General features: G+C 40.4%; 1 protein-coding gene across 2 annotated transcripts in view; it reads left to right on the forward strand.

Annotated features, from left to right (window-relative positions):
* Positions 1–1,083: 1,083 nt before the first annotated feature.
* Positions 1,084–15,662, forward strand: part of Smap2 (small ArfGAP2) — a 46,238-nt gene continuing 31,659 nt past the window's right edge. The window contains exons 1-2 of one of the 2 annotated variants that reach the window (XM_010625913.3): positions 1,084–1,199; positions 3,388–3,492. In XM_010625913.3, the coding sequence (XP_010624215.1) occupies positions 3,411–3,492 (82 nt within the window). In that variant the 5' untranslated portion in view covers positions 1,084–1,199; positions 3,388–3,410. Of the gene's footprint in view, positions 1,200–3,336; positions 3,493–15,662 lie in introns of those variants that run through there. The other variant, XM_010625914.3, reaches the window with a different exon arrangement.

Here is a 15,662-nt window from a genome sequence, read left to right on the forward strand (position 1 = left end):
ACCAGATCGTTAGGAAGTCATGGCTTCAAACAGACAATTAGGCTGTATCTTAAAGGATAAAGAAAGACTGTTTAGGAGCCTTTGCATTTTAGGAAGAGGGGACAGAATGTGCAGAACTCCAAGGTGTGCTGTATCATGTGTATGTGTGAGGGGTTATATCTTGACTGCATATATTTCCACTGCATACTGGGGAGTGTTGAGGGGTAGAACCTGGCAGTTAGTTAGGGGCCAATAAGGTTAAAATCCCAACTCTATAGTTAACTTGCTTTAAGGCATTGACATTTTGAATATGTGTTGTGCTTTAGATTCCCTGTGTTTATGACCCATAGTATTGTAGGTCCACCTGCTATTCAAATGAATCCTCAGTATTGCAGGCATCAAATGCTTTCTAATTGCTCGTAGTAAGAAAGGTCTGAATATTGTGCCCAAAAGATCTCCATGGGAATTTACCTTCCTGAGTACATTAACTTATTTTAAAAAATCTAATGAAGTGCCAGCCATAGATATTGCGCCATTTCTGGAGCAAGTGTTGTGATTTTGAGGCTGAACATGTCTTGTGCTCAAGCAAGTTGTATTTTGAATATTTGATATATGTTCTTTGTTGTTTAATGTGCTTAGGATCTGTAATCAGGTAGCTGCAGCCTCACCTCTTGGGTATACTTTGCAGCAAATCTTTTGTTTCCAGTTGAATCAGAAAACTACTTTCTTTCTGCATTTTTCATTTGATGTCATTGTGGTATGTAGGTGGCAGCTTTCTTGGGCACAGTTGTCTGAATAACTGCTCACAACATGAGTCATTGTTTTTAGTCTTCTGCCTAAAAATTCCATCTTAGAAATAATGTCATGCAGTTGGTCACTATGACATGCTATTCATGATGTACATTGCAGCTGGCTTTGTTATGTTGATGAAATCTACCTGTGTCATTGGGAAGGGATGAAGTAGATTATTAAATTGAGTCAGTCTCTTCCTTCAGTGATACCCCCTGTGAAAAAAAGGTGCTAAGCAAGAATCTGCATAAAACACATATGCCTTATAGTCTAAGCATACAGTGCCTAACTTTTGTTATTGTGTCTGCTTTAATCCTTACCACAGTTGTACTTCTGTTTGAGCAACTGGCCAGTTTAAGTAGATACTAACTTTGAAGAAGTTCTGTATTGGCCCCTGGAACTTTGACAGTTCAGCATACCACATTGAAAAGGTAGGAACCAAGTCTACATAGAGTAGAACAGCTTAATGTTAATATACTTTTACCAAATTCCTCTGTCATTAAAGCACCATTCCTGTATTGTTTAATTTCAGAATTGTGATTTGCCACACATGACATGTCCAGTAAAATGTAAGCCCACAAGGGTAGGGGTTGGGGCCTGTTTTGTCTATTGTAGTCTTGCCAACAGTGAGTAGGGCTCAACAAGACCATGCTGTCAGTAAATTTTTGTTTGAATGAATGAATGAGTACATTTTATCATCCATAAACCTTTTGTTCCTTACTAGAAGAAATCTTTTATTCATTATCTGAATAATTGCTTTCATTTTTGGAAAATTTTTTTCTGAGAAATAAGTTTTAAAATTTGTTTTGAAGTCCCTATTAGAAGGTCCCCTCAGGGACCAGTCTGGGAAATGAAAAACCATTGTAGGTCATATAGTAGAGGGCATATAATACAGGGAATAAACTATACAGGTGATACAAGTGCCAAGAGACTAACCAAGGGCTGAGGAGGCACCTGAGGGATCAGCGATACCTGAGAGCTACTATGCCTTGAAGGAAAATGGAAGGCCAGAACCTAAGCCAACTGACGTGAACTAGAAGCATGGAAAGAGGAGCTGTCTGTGGCAGTGAAGCCCATGCCAAGTAAGAGGTAGAACCGTGGCTTTTCTCTTCTTGCCTCTTATCCCCACCACTACCTCTCCTTGAGGGGACTTACCCAAAAATCGGTTGAGAGGAGGGCTGGGGAGATGTAGTTCCCTGTGATGGAGTGGAGCAAAGGAGCTTGCAAGCATTAACAGGTGAAGACACAGAGGCACTTAAAACATCTCCAAGATATAATTCTGTCTCCCTATTTAAATGATTATGGAAAAGAGATAGGATTTTGAGGCAGATACAATCTCGTGTGCTTTGAAGGCTTGTGAGACTGGTTCTGAAACAGCATTTAGTCCCACCCCAGGAAATAATATAACAACTCAGTCATGACCTGTGTAATTAGGGTGTATGACTGGGCAAATGAGCTTCTGTTGAATCTATATTTGACTGTTGGTCGCTTCCAGGAGCAGTTTATCTTTTGATTACTCAGAAAATAACTTCCTACTCTGTCAATTCTGGGAAGTCTTAGGCTTAGGCATGGTGTATCTACATTGACCTGCCCCACCTACAGCCGGAAGATGGACAGTTTTGAGGATGGTGGCCTTAGCATGTGCAGTTTAGGCTTTAATTGATAGTTAGGGTCATTGTGATGGGCCTAACTTACTTTGTGCTGCCATCATTTTAACTGCCCCCCCCATTTAACCCAGGGCCTTCACACTGAGGTATATCCCTTTTATTTATTTGTTTGTTTATTTACTTTTGAGACAGGATCTTGCTAAATTGCTACATGGCCCAGTCTGGGCTCCAACTTCTGATCCTCCTGTCTTAGCCTCTCGAGAGTGCTGGGATTACAGGTATGCACTATTATACCTGGCTGATTTTGACTAGTCTTATTACTTGGTAGTTGACAGTCCCCATCTGCAACTTCAGATAGGTTAGCATTGGGTGAGGAGGTGAGATCACTGGCTCTATTTTCATCTACACTAGACCAGAAAAGTATTTTGTGCAAAGGAATGTTGCTTCTGCTCCATTTAAAGGAAGAACTCCCCAAGTTACTGCTACTTTCTTCTTGATTATAGAAGTGCTTAAGTTTGTGGTTCAAGTTCAGTGCTTTCTAGAAGTGCTTTTTTTGTCAATCAGGTCACCTGCATTTGAGCCCTTAATGGAATTGGTGGAACTAGGCCAGCAGAGGGTTTCAGTGCAGTGTGAATATGTATGCTTTTGGGTTGTTACTTTTCTCAGAGGCCATAGATAAGGGGTCTTCATTATTTGAGTAGTCACCGGTTGTAAACATCACATGGATTTCGTTGCTTTTCACTTTTCTACAAAAAGTTAATTTCCTCTTGGCAAGGATTGTTGTAATTCACAGATATAATTAAATTTTAATTTAGCATTTTAAAAAGCATATTCAGCTGCTTCCCAGAGTACCATTCTTTTCAGCTAAAATATACATCCTAAAAGGTACATCTATTCATTTTGAAGCCTCATGTTTAATAATTATAATCTTTCACTGCTATGTTTGACTCTTCCCTTTTCCAAACTTTCTCCTTCCCTACCCTGCTCTTCTGGATCCTATATTTCCCCACAGGCTTTGTGACTGCTGGGCCATTGATGACTGACCGGCAGGTACCCTCCCCATTGGAAAGCCCCAGAGATGAGCCAAATCTACCTTCAGCTGTGGCCATCCGTTGGCGTAAGGTTACCCTGGTGGTTGTCTTCAGTTTGTCCACCTCTCCTCTCCCCCATCCTCCCTCTTGTGTGGCTGAAACTTGCCCTGGAATCCCACTGTTGTAGTATGTCACTGGGTAGTATGTAATAGGATTTTATTATGACTGCTTCTTTTCATTGTCAATTAATTTTAAGAAATTCTCTGACAATTTTTGTTAACCAGAGCCCTCTTAATCCTCAGTTTGTATATTTCCTATAAGTACTCTGGTTTGCTTTTAAGTACATGTAAAATACGATTTATCTAGGTACTGAATTTCATAAGCCAACTGGAGAATACTTTTTTTGTTTTTGATTTTGTTTACTCAGAATTGAACTCAGGGCCTTGTGCTTGTCAGGCAGGTGCTGCATCACTGAGCTATATCCCTGTCCCATGTTGATTTTTTTTTTTTTCAATCAAATCAGAGCTTTTAAAAAGAAATTTCAAAATGAACCAGATTCTTCAGGCTTCATGACATTTCTCCTCATTAAAAAACCAAATATGAAATGCTGTCATTTTATGATGTACAGAGAAGAGCAAAGCAAATGCAGAAGGGAATAGGTAGGCCTATAACTGATAGGCCATCCTAGCATAGTGATTGAAACAAATAGTCTTTTCCTTTCTTGAAAGAGCCATGCTGTCTTCTGCTGCAGTTGCTGGTGATGAAAAAACGATACATTCCCAAGCCTTGACTATAGAGCTTGCATCTGTGGATGTGGGTTTACATGTTACTTGGCCTCATTTGCCTGATGTGCTCATGCAGTAAATTTTCTCGTTTAACTTCTTCCTCTTTTCTTGTTTAACTGGAAGTCCCCGAATGTGGGTTTAGAAATGAGTTCTCTATGTTTCTAACTTTGAGTTAAGATTTTGCCTTAATACTGTGTAGATGGTTGTCTTTGTTATGCCTTAGAAAAATAACTTCTTACAGAATTTTCTGTGTAAGCTGGTGACATTTTATGCTGCCAGAGGGAAGAGACACTGCTGTCTTTTTGTTGTTGTTGATACTTTACCTCATATGATAACTGACATAAGCCCTCAGAGGAAAAATAGGAAGGAAACACACTGTTCTTAGTGAGAAGCATTTGTTCAAAATAGCTGTAAACAGCAAGGGTAATGGAAACCAATTTGAGTGTGACCACCGATTTGAAAAAGAAAGAATTATTTTTGCCCAAAGAGTAGCTTTTTGGAATAGGAACTGACTTTGTTGCTTTGAAAGTGGGAATGAGGAGCCTGATTAGAGGGACTGTTACAGGGAAGAATGTTGAGAAAAGGTCTTTTCTACAGTGTGACTGCTGTCTCAATGTTCCCAGCCTGTGCCAGAGGGCAAGGGCACTTCATTGCATGCGGGACTGGAACCAGGAAGACTCCAGTTTAGCCCCTCTGTGCAACCAAACTACTGGGTTCAGAGCCCAATCTGTACAGAAGTAGCCTAATACAAGTGAGTCAAATTGAGTCATGTTATGGCAGAGTAAAAATAGGTTCCGGTTTCATTAGACTTCTCATACATTTAAGAGAAAGAGGGGGAAATGTGTTGCCATAGAAACAGACTCCCAGACCAGTTATTTTTTTGTCTTATGGGATTTGGGGGAGTGAGGAGGTGGGAGGCTCTTTATGCTTATTATCTAAACATTAAATGCTATTTCTTTAAAAAGCAGAGGCTTCATCTTTTCTATGAAAATTATGTATATTCATGACAAAAATCACTGGAAAGTATGAAAAACAGAATGATGTCAAAGATAGTTCTCATAATCACTCATTACTTATTTGAACTTTTAACACAATGGTTTTTATATCAGTATTGTTTTGCAGCATTTACCATAAGCGTTTTCATGATGTTACAATATTTAAATGCCTTTATTATATTTCATCATGGAAATATGTCACTATTACTTAGTCCCATCCCGACTGTTGGACATTTTGGTTTTTAGTTTTTCAGTATTACAAATAATAGTAATTTATAGCTGGGGATTTGGCTCAGCGGTTCCGCTGCCTGCTTCGCAAGTAGAAGGTCCCCAGCTCGATCCCCGGTACCAAAAATAAAACAGATAATAGTATAATGTAAATTTGTGTGTTGCTATTAGGCTCATGGGTTATTTATATGTTCAGATTTGAGTGTCATGGGGGCCCTCTAGTTTTAAAATGTTGTAGGGCTAAGGAGGTGGCTCAGTTGTATAGTGCTTGCCTAGCAGGGGGTCCTCTGGGTTGGAGATGGCTTTGCTGTGGAGACTGTCATTCTGAAATGATTCCTTGTATTAGACATTTGTTGATGCAAGGATTCACTGCAAGAACAACTTTATGGTTCATATAACAGCAAGACGGGCCAGCATGTCACCTTAGATGCCTGGTGTGCAGGAATTCTGTCTTGTCATTGGTAAGCCTCATATTGTTCACTTAAATCCATCCCTGGGGAAGGTGGATGAGAGGCTTACATTAGTAGAACCACTGCCTTTTTTTTTTTTTTTTAACAAGAACTTCCCTTAGCCTTAAATTAGGATGTAACGTCTGCATGTCTGTCTGTATACCTTATGCACAGTATCTCTGTCCTTGAAACGAAGAGTATTATTACTGTGTTCAGGTCATATTCTTTTTTTTTTTTTTTTTTTTTTTTTTTTTGCTTTTTGACAGCCACTTTCATACTATTATGTCATATATTTGAAGACCTGTGACATTCCAGGAAGCTGAGTAGGTGAATCATATGGTTATTTTGTGGTCATTGCTTCTTTGCACCATTTCATTTGTGTGCTTCGGGCTTCTGTCCACACTGAAAGTGGAGCCAGTTACGAAGCCAGTCTTTTGTCCTCTCAGTGGGAGGTTTTAGTGTGACGTATCATGTTGGGAGAAATGTAGCAGAGGATATGAAACAGGAGGCAGAAATAGCAGTCCTTAGTTTTTTGATGGGATGAGAGTAAACGTTTAGACACTGCTCTCAGGTGCCAGAGAAATTAATAACAACCTTGCAGCATTTTAGAAGTTCTCCTGCACCCACTGAAATAAGCCTGTTTGACTTGAAGAATCTTACCGTGGCTCTTTTGAAACAATGATTATTTTCCTAGAGATCTGGCTTGGTTCTTCTGCATAATGTTCCCTGTGTAGGATCTTTCCATTCAAGTGGCTGAATTTTTGCCTTACACCCTTGTGCCACACCTTTTGACCTGTATACTTCATTATACTCAATTCCAAAATACCTAGGTTTTGAAATATTCTGGTGAGTCTTTTCCTTGTGAGAGGGCAAATCTCTACCTTTTGCTCTCCTTCCTTAAGGCGGAGCTGTTTTGATGATGAACATTCAACAGGCCTGTGGACTGTTTGTACTTTGATCCCAGAACTCATTTCTATTCATTGTTTAAATGAAAGTTCTCTAGCTTGTTTGAAGATGTTTGTGATTCGGTTAAGTGATACTGATTTTCCCTGTGTTTGACATCGGTTGGGCTCCTCTAATGTGGTAAGAAAGCAGTGCATTGCTCCATAGAGAAAAGTCCACATGTTATTTTCCTCACAGGAGAGTTCATTTGTTGATTCAGAAAGTTTTGCATAGGTTTGCACTAACCTTGAAACAACTGAAAAGCTGCCCAGCCACTTGGCTTGCTAGTATTTTACATTCTTCTCTCCTTTCTGCATCCTTTGAAGAAGGGGAGTGTGGATAAGAAAAGGTGTGAATAACTCTTCATGAATAATCTTGGGTGTTGAATCATACGTTGCAATGAAAAAGAACACCTACAGAACAGATATCAATTTAGCGACCATTATTGAGCACCTGTGTGTCCAATACACAGTTGAGGTATATAGAGATTATTCTAATTCTAGGCTACCTGATGACCATTTCTTCCGAAAACTTGGACCCTTGACTTGATTGCTCTGGACTTTGGTTCTCCAACTGTGCTTGGACTAGAAAAATCCTCAAGGTTCTTTCCAGTTTTAGAATTCTATACTTGTATCAGTCAGATTTTTCTCACTGTAACAAAATTCTTAAGACAGTTCACTTATAAGGAGAAAAGATTTGTTTTGAATCATGGTTCTGGAGGTTCCAGTTAAAGCTCAGGTGGCCCTGGGGTGCAGGGGCTCTGACAGGGTACACATCAACATGGTGGAGGAGCCTGCCCTGGCTTCTGCCTACTTGGATGCCTACTTCTCTACCTCCTGCCGGTTGTGATAACCAGAAATTTTTCACTTTTTCCCCTTGAGGAGAAATGGCTTTGGTTGGGAATCACTGGACCAGAGGGAGAAGAGTGGGACTATTTAAATATCTTCCTCTTGGATTGTTACCTTTGCAAGGATGTAGTGACCTTCTTTGTCTTTCTGAATTACTCTTGGCTTGAAATCCACTTTGTCTGCAAGTAGACTAGCTACCCCTGCTTTTTTCCTGGTTCCTGTCACACAGAGTATTGTTTTCCATTTTTGACTTTCAATCTATGAATTTTTTTTTAAAGACAGGGTCTTGATATGCAGTTCAGGCTGGCCTTGAACTCACTATGTAGCTGAGGCTCCCTCAAACTCTCGGTGATCCTAAAACCTCAGCCTCCTGACTGCTGAGATTACAGGTATGCACCACAATGCCCAGCAACAAATTTCTTTTTGAATTGAATGTGTTTCTTGTATGCAGCATATTGTAGATCTTGTTTCTTGATTCCTCTGTCAGTCTGTTTCTTTTGATTGATGAATTGAGACCATTTACATTGATAGTTGTAACTGATATGAATTGACTTATCTTGTATGTTATTTTCCTGTTGTTGGTTCCCTTTTTTCCCCATTTACTTCCATTGCTGGTGGATTCACTCTGTTGGGGTTCATAGAGTCGTAGTCCTCGTTATGTCTAGAATATCCTTTAGAACATTTTGGAGTGCTAATTTGGTGTTCATGAATTTCCCTGGTGTTCTTTGTCATGGAAGTTTTTTATTTCTCCTCAAGTTTGAAATATAATTTTGAGGGGTACTTCAATCTGGGTTGGAGGTTGTTTTCTTTTAGGGCTTGAAATATTTCACTCCAAGCTTTCCTTGACTTGAGGGTTTGTGTTAAGAAGTCTGCTGTACCAATGATGAATGTAACTGTACTGTATACCTAAAATGTACCAATAAACTCAATGAGAAAAAAAGAAGTCTGCTGTAATTTTGATGGGCTTTCCTTTACAGAAGGTTTGTTTCTTTTCTCTAATAGGTTTTTGTTTTTTGAGTCAGGGTCTCACTGTGTAGTTCTGGCTGGCCTTGAACTCACTATGTAGCCAAGCCTGACCTTGAATTTGAGGCAATCCTCCTGCCTCAGCCTCCTGAATACTGGGATTACAGGTGTGCACCACTATGTCTGGGTCTCCAACAAAAAATTTTGTTGTTTTGTTTTTGTTCTTTTTTTATACTGGGAATTGAACTGAGAACCTTGCACTTTCCAGGCATGGTGCCACTGAGCTAAATCCCTGACCCTAACAGCTTTTAGTATTCTGTTCTTGTGTTGAATTTCTGGAATCTTAACTATTATATGCCTTGGTGTATTTTTGTTTTGTTTTAGATCGTAGCTAATTGAAGTTCTGTTTGCCTCACTTTTCTGTGTGTCAGAATTATTTTTCCATGTTTGGGGAGTTTTCTGCTATTACTTTTGTGAACTGGTTTTGTTTTGTTTTGTTCTTAATGTTGTTTGCACTGTCTCTTGCTTTTTCATTGACTGATAATTCTTATTATTTTTTATGTTTAAAATTTTATTATAATTCTAGTTGTAATTTTTAATCTTGTTACTTTTGTTGCATCATCTAGCAGCTGTTGGATTGATTTTTTCATATTCCCTTGCTATTTTTAAATAATCTTTCCTTTCATGATTGCTAACTGCAATCCTGTCTTCTATATCTGGTATCCTGTCCTCACCTTGGCTCATTTTGCTACATATACTTTCAATGGAATTTTTAATCTCTTAGATATCTGTTTGAATCTGTTTCATGGATCCCACTTATTTCCTATGTTGGGTGTCATGTTTTTCATCATTTTTCTAAGCTCCTTTTTTTTTTTGGTTTTTTGAGACAGGATCTCACTATAAAGTTGAAACTAACCTGGAAATCACTATGTAGCCCAGGCTGGTCTCAAACTCACAGCGATCCTCCTGCCTCAGCCTCCTGAGTGCTGGGATTACAGGTGTACACCATCACGCCTGGCCTTCTTTTTTTTTAAAATCTGAATCTACTCTAAACTTACTGTCTTTCAATATGGTTGCCATCTCTGTAGTTATCTGAGAGATTATTTCTGATTTGATTTCTTTTTTTACAGCCTCATTCATCTGCTTTGTTACTTTTGCTGTTACCACTTCAGAGTCCAGGTGGGTGGGTTTTAAATTGTTCCACCTCATTGCTTCCTAGGTTTTCCTTTGGTGAGTTGGAAGTCTGAATTTGCATCTTGCTTAAGTGTCTTCTTACTTTCTTTCTTTCCTTTTTCTTTTTCTTTTTTTAGTTTAATTCCTAGGTTGATGCTTATAAATTGCTTATGGTAGGTAGCTTTATTGCTAGTATTGAGAACTCTTAGGGAATGACTGCTTCTTAGAGATGTCTCCAGGTGTAGCTGACTTTTGGGCTTTGAATCTGTTGTAAGATCCTATATCTTCACTTTACTGGGGATGAGAAGTTGCTGCCTCTTTAGCCTAACCCCTGGTTCTTTGACAGTGGCCTGTGGTATTATTGTTTATGATCCTTAGGCATACCTGGAAGAACAACTGATTAGAGCAATTATGTCACCTTGCCTAAAGTAGTACAATCGGCAGTAACAATATCAAACACAGCCTAGAGAATGACAAACTGTGGTAACCAATAATTTGCCACTTTTAACTGTATGAACTAGACTTGTGGTTATATGGAAAAACCTAAAACAAACCATAAAATTGTATATATTAAATATGCCCTCAATATGACAGTATTACCCTCAAGGGAGAAAACTTAAAAGGGGTTGGGGAAAAAAATAGAGAAATAGAAGAGGAAAAGATTAGAAGCAAAGCTGGAGGACAAAGGAAGATTATGGGGACTTTGGGAAAGTGGTTGAGAAGACAGGAGGGAAAGAGAGAAGGAAGAAATAAAAACAAGAATAGAACAACAAGAAAAAACCTGGAAACAATGTTCACACTCATAAAAACAAGAACACATGAGAAAAAACAAACAAAAAACAAGAAAAGAAAAAAAAGAAGAAAAAGAAAAAAGTCCCCTTCAGAGCACATGTCTGCTATAACTGGTAGGTAAAGAGAGCAGACAAAGCCTAGATCCATGTTGATCTCAGCAAGCCAGCTATAGATTTGTAGTGGGGGAGTGGATAATCCCAGCAAGCCTGCACCTTTAGTTCCACTGAAGTTCACGCTGTGAGGCTAGAACATGATTTGTTCAGCCTACAACACTCCATGTGCCTCCTGCCAGCTTGAACTTGGTATTCTACCACACCCTGACACTGGGAACCCTAGACGGAGCAAGCATGCAGCTGCTCTGAGTTTCCAGCTCAGTTGGCCCCTCTCCAAGATGGCTATCAGCCAATCACCCTCTCCGTTGGGATGTGTGAGCCTGAATAACTCACAGCCACTGCAATCTGTTGGTTCCACTCTGTTCCACTGGTTCATTTCTCTGTGGAGGCCTCTGGGGTCACCAGTAGTTACCATGCATCTGCAGGTTCAAGTTGCCCTTCCTAGGCAGTGAGCAGAGCTCAGGGAGAAAGTGCTGCTTGATACCTCCTTCTTCTGTGTTGAGGTCTTTCTCTTTGCTCTCCCAGTGGGCTTAGGTCCCTCTTCAGATCCTTGCTGAGTCCCAAGGACCCACTTCCTTCCTTCTTCTCCCCTCACGTTGCTATATTCTAACATGGTCACCAAATCTTAGACAGATTGTTTGCTGTTCACCACTTGACCATGTTCAAGAATATTTAAATGTGTGCTGTTCCTCTCTTGTTACCTAGGTTTTTACATTAAGCTATATCCAAACCTTTAAAAATATATATTTAAAAATTTTTTGAGACAGGGTCTTACTAAGTCACTGAGTTACCCAGGCAGGGCTCAAACTTGCCATCCTCCTGTCTCAGCTTCCAAAAGATGCTGATATTAGAGGCATCTAATGCCTAACTGGGCTGGGTTTTTTTGGAGCTGGTGATCAAACTTGAGCCCTTGCGCTTGCAAGGCAGGCAGCAGAACCACTGAGCCAAATCCCCAGCCCCTTAGGCTGTTTTTTATTTTTATTTCTTTAATTTTTGGTACTGGGGATCGAATTCGGGACCTTGGGCTTGTGAGGCAGGCAGTGGAACCACTGAGCTAAATCCCTGGCCCAAGCTGTCTTTTAAAATAGAAGTTTTCACCAGGCTTGGTGGCATATGCCTATAATCCCAGCACTGGGGAAGCCAAGGTAGGAGAATCACCATGAATTCAAGGCCAGCTTGGGCTACATAGTGAGTTCAAGGTCAGCCCTAACTACAGAGTTAGATCCTGTCTCAAAAAAAAAAAAAAGTTTCATGTTGCCTCTCTACTTCTTACTACCTATTTTACCACCAAGCATGTATTCAGTGTATTATGCAGATGAATGCCAACACTTGATTATGCAAAGTTTAATAATGATCCGAAGTTTTGAACTATCAGGTCCACCTTGCTGACCTTGACATGGTTGTATGCTGTTGGTTCAGTTCTTTCCTACACCTACTCCCTCCACCTGCTCTTGGTCATTGGTTAAAGTATGACTGAAGTGTATAAAAACATTTTCTTACAAAGGCTATCTGGTAGCAACCTAGGAAGCCCTGGGTTTGTGACTTACAGAGCAGAGTAGGACTGGGTCTTGCACATTAGAATCTAGTGTTTTGATAGTTGTGTTCTGATAGCTCTTCTCTGCCCAGGGGAAGAAATTAATCTGTTGTCAGTGTGCTGGGTCAGGAATGTATCCAAGAGATAGATGGTGGATAAAAAGTGACCTCACAGATCAATGGCCATCTTGTCCTCCTGCAGTGGCTTCTAAAGATATGTTTCCCTCCAGTGGGCAGGCTCACTTTACATCTTGACTTTTTTTTTTTTTTTGAGGATATGAGTAGATACTGGTTGTTGCAAAAAGGAAGTTAAAGCTTTACCATGAAACATTTTAAGAAATGTAAAGAACTGGCTATCCTCAGAGGGTGAAGACAAAACTTCTGGCAAGCCAAGTTAGCATATATTAACTGAAGTGAGGTCATGAACTCTAGGAAATTAGTTTAATTTTAACATCAAGTTTTGAAATATCAGGTCCACCTGTCCAGCTTTGAAATGCTTGTCTAGCTGTTAGCTCAACCATCCCTCTGTACACACATACTTCCCCCAGCCTGCTGTTAGCCACCCAAGTAGTGATTGAAATGTATTAGATGTCTCAGGAGATCTAAGTTTTGAATTGTTACATTTTCTGTAAAATATTTGGTTGGGTTGAATAACTTTGAATTTGTCCCCAACCCCCAACCCTCCTTTAAGGACTGGGGATTGCATCCAAGGCCTTTACACTGAGCTACATCCCCTACCCTTTTTGTGTGTTTTATTTTGAGACAGGGTCTCGCCAATTGCCCAGGCTGGGCTTGAATTTACATTCCTCCTGCGTCAGCCTCCCAGAGGGCTAAGATTTCAGGCACGTACTACCTCATCTCTTTAAACCCATATTCCTCACTGCATCAAGTACAGTATAATGCCAAGTGGGGCAGTGTGTTCTGTGGGCATCCTGGCAGGGATGTGCTGGGTTCCAAAGCCATGACTGACACTTACGTCTGTGGCAGTCCCTGTCCTTGGGTCCTGGAAGACTGTTCCATTCCAGCTGAGCCTTTGCTGGAGTACTTGTCCACGATTGTTTGTACTGAAATGGTCTCCCTGTTTGGACTCTAATGAAATAACCTCCTTCCTGCCTCCAATGAAAGCAGCCTTTTTTTGTTTTCCTCCCTCCCTTTTTTGGAGAAGCTATGTCTTGGTCACCACTCTTCTAGCTTATTCATAAATGCTTTAAACAGTCTTTATGTAGAGGAAATTGGCTAGAGCCAAAATATCATGGCTTAACCAGGAGACAAGGCACATATGGACACCCTTTCCTTTAACTTTCAGTGTAAGATGTTTAAATTACCTTTGAGTGAGTCTCTGTAATAAGTCATTTAAAACTTAATCACAAGAAAAATGCTCCTGAAGCTGAGGCAGGATGATCTCAAGTGCAAGCTCAGTCCACAGAACTTGGTGACATAGTGAGATCCTATATCAAATAAAAATAAAAATAAAGGCCTGCCAGCAACAGAACAATCATGGATGAGTGAGTACTTATGATGGACTGTGGAGTACTGTGGGACTTACAGTAGGAGGCTGGTATAATCATTCTAATCTCACAGACTTCATGAGATTTTTCAACACCAATGGAAAATCTTTTGGGTAGCTTGTTTTGCCTCTTTAAGATATGTTCACTCTTGCTGGAGATTTAGCTCAATGGTTCCACCGCCTGCCTCACAAGCACAAGGACCTGAGTTCAATCCCCGGTACCAAAAAAAAAAAAAAGATGTTCACTCTCTACTATAAAAAGGGTCATAGAAACATATAACAGAATCACTGAGGGCCTTACTAAGAGATGGTACCACCAAGAGCCCTGCACAGCTACCCAGTTCCAGCTGGAAATGTATGTGTATGCAGGAGTGTGTGTGTGTGTGTGTGTGTGTGTGTGCGCGCGCGCACGCACGCGTGCACATGCATACCCTCTAGGGATTGAACCCAGGGCCTGTGCATACAAAATTTTTTATCAAGGTATAATTGGCAAATGAAAACTTTATGTCTTTGCAGTGTACAACATGATGTTTTGATACATGCTTACGTTTATTTATTTATTTATTTATTGGTACCAGGGATCAAACTCGGGACCTTGTACTTTTGAGGCAGGTGGCGGCACCACTCAGCTAAACCCCCAGCCTGCTTGCATTGATTTTTTTTGTTGTTGAGAAAGGTTTTTGCTTTGCATTCCAGGCTGTCATTGAATTCCTGGCCATCCTCCTGCCTCAGCCTCCTGAGTGCTAGAATTACAGGTGTATGCCACGACACCCAGCAGTTTAGTGGATTTTAGAGATGTAGTTACTATCTTTCAGAATAGGTAGATTGATTTTTTTTTTTTTTTTTGAGACAGGGTCTTGCTTTGCAGTTCAGGCTGGCCCTGAATTTAGGTTGATCTTCCTGCCTCAGCCTCCTGAGTACTGGGATTACATGCATGCACCACCATACCTGGTGGAAGAGGTAGACTTTAGAGATTATTTGCCAGGGATTTAGCTCACTGCCACGGCACCTGCCTCACAAGTGCAAGGTTCTGAGTTCAATCCCTAGTGTGGGGGAGGGCAGGGGGGAATCTGCTGTATAGGTTATCTAATCTGAGAAAATTGACTCTCAGAGAAGTAAACTGACCTGCCTGAAGTCACACAGTTAATCAGTAGTATAGTTTAGATAACCGCTATCTTTTGTTCCTTGAGTAGCAGAGGCTGGGTAAATAACTTAAGATGTGTACAAACATGTTGCTAGACAAGTTCAGAGAAAGTATTGGGTTTCCTAGGATTTGAAGGAAATGAACAGTGGATGGATCAAGGGCTGAGGAAGCTGCTGCGCCCAGCTATATACATGTTCTCTTTTGTAACCTGACCATTTGGCTGTTTTATTCCTTTCTGAATTCTTTTTATCTTTCTTTTTCATTTTGGGACCTCCCTTGCCCAGGACTGAGCAATGTCAAGGCAGCAACATTGTCTGTGAGCGCTGCTACCAATCTAAAAAAGACAGAACGTCTCTGTCCTTCCTTTTTGCACTAGACCTCTGCCTGCCTGCCTGCTGATTTCCTGGTGTTACAGCCCTTAATGTGTTTTGAGAAAAACAACCTTAAGTTAAATGCTGAGATAGGTACAGATGTGGAATGACTATCATTTCATCAGTGAGTACTTAGCAGTGTCTTGCTTCACCAGCCTGCCTTTTCTGGTTCTCTGGTAGAAAGCTAAGGCTGCTTTGTTTCGTTTGCACCGGTGTCATAGCAGTCTGTTTGCTACATCTGTGCTTCCGGTGATCACCTGAATTATGTTGGCTCGGCTGACTTGTGTTTTGGTTGGATGTATGAGTAGCTGTGCTCTTCTGCTAGAATCTCCAAACCTCCACCTTCATCTTATATACTTTGATATTTTATATAAATATGGGAGGAGTAAAAAGCAGCACCAGGAGATAGAAGA

This window comes from Fukomys damarensis, unplaced genomic scaffold (assembly GCF_012274545.1).
Source record: "Fukomys damarensis isolate Sample0158 unplaced genomic scaffold, DMR_v1.0_HiC HiC_scaffold_23, whole genome shotgun sequence".
NCBI lineage: Eukaryota > Metazoa > Chordata > Mammalia > Rodentia > Bathyergidae > Fukomys > Fukomys damarensis.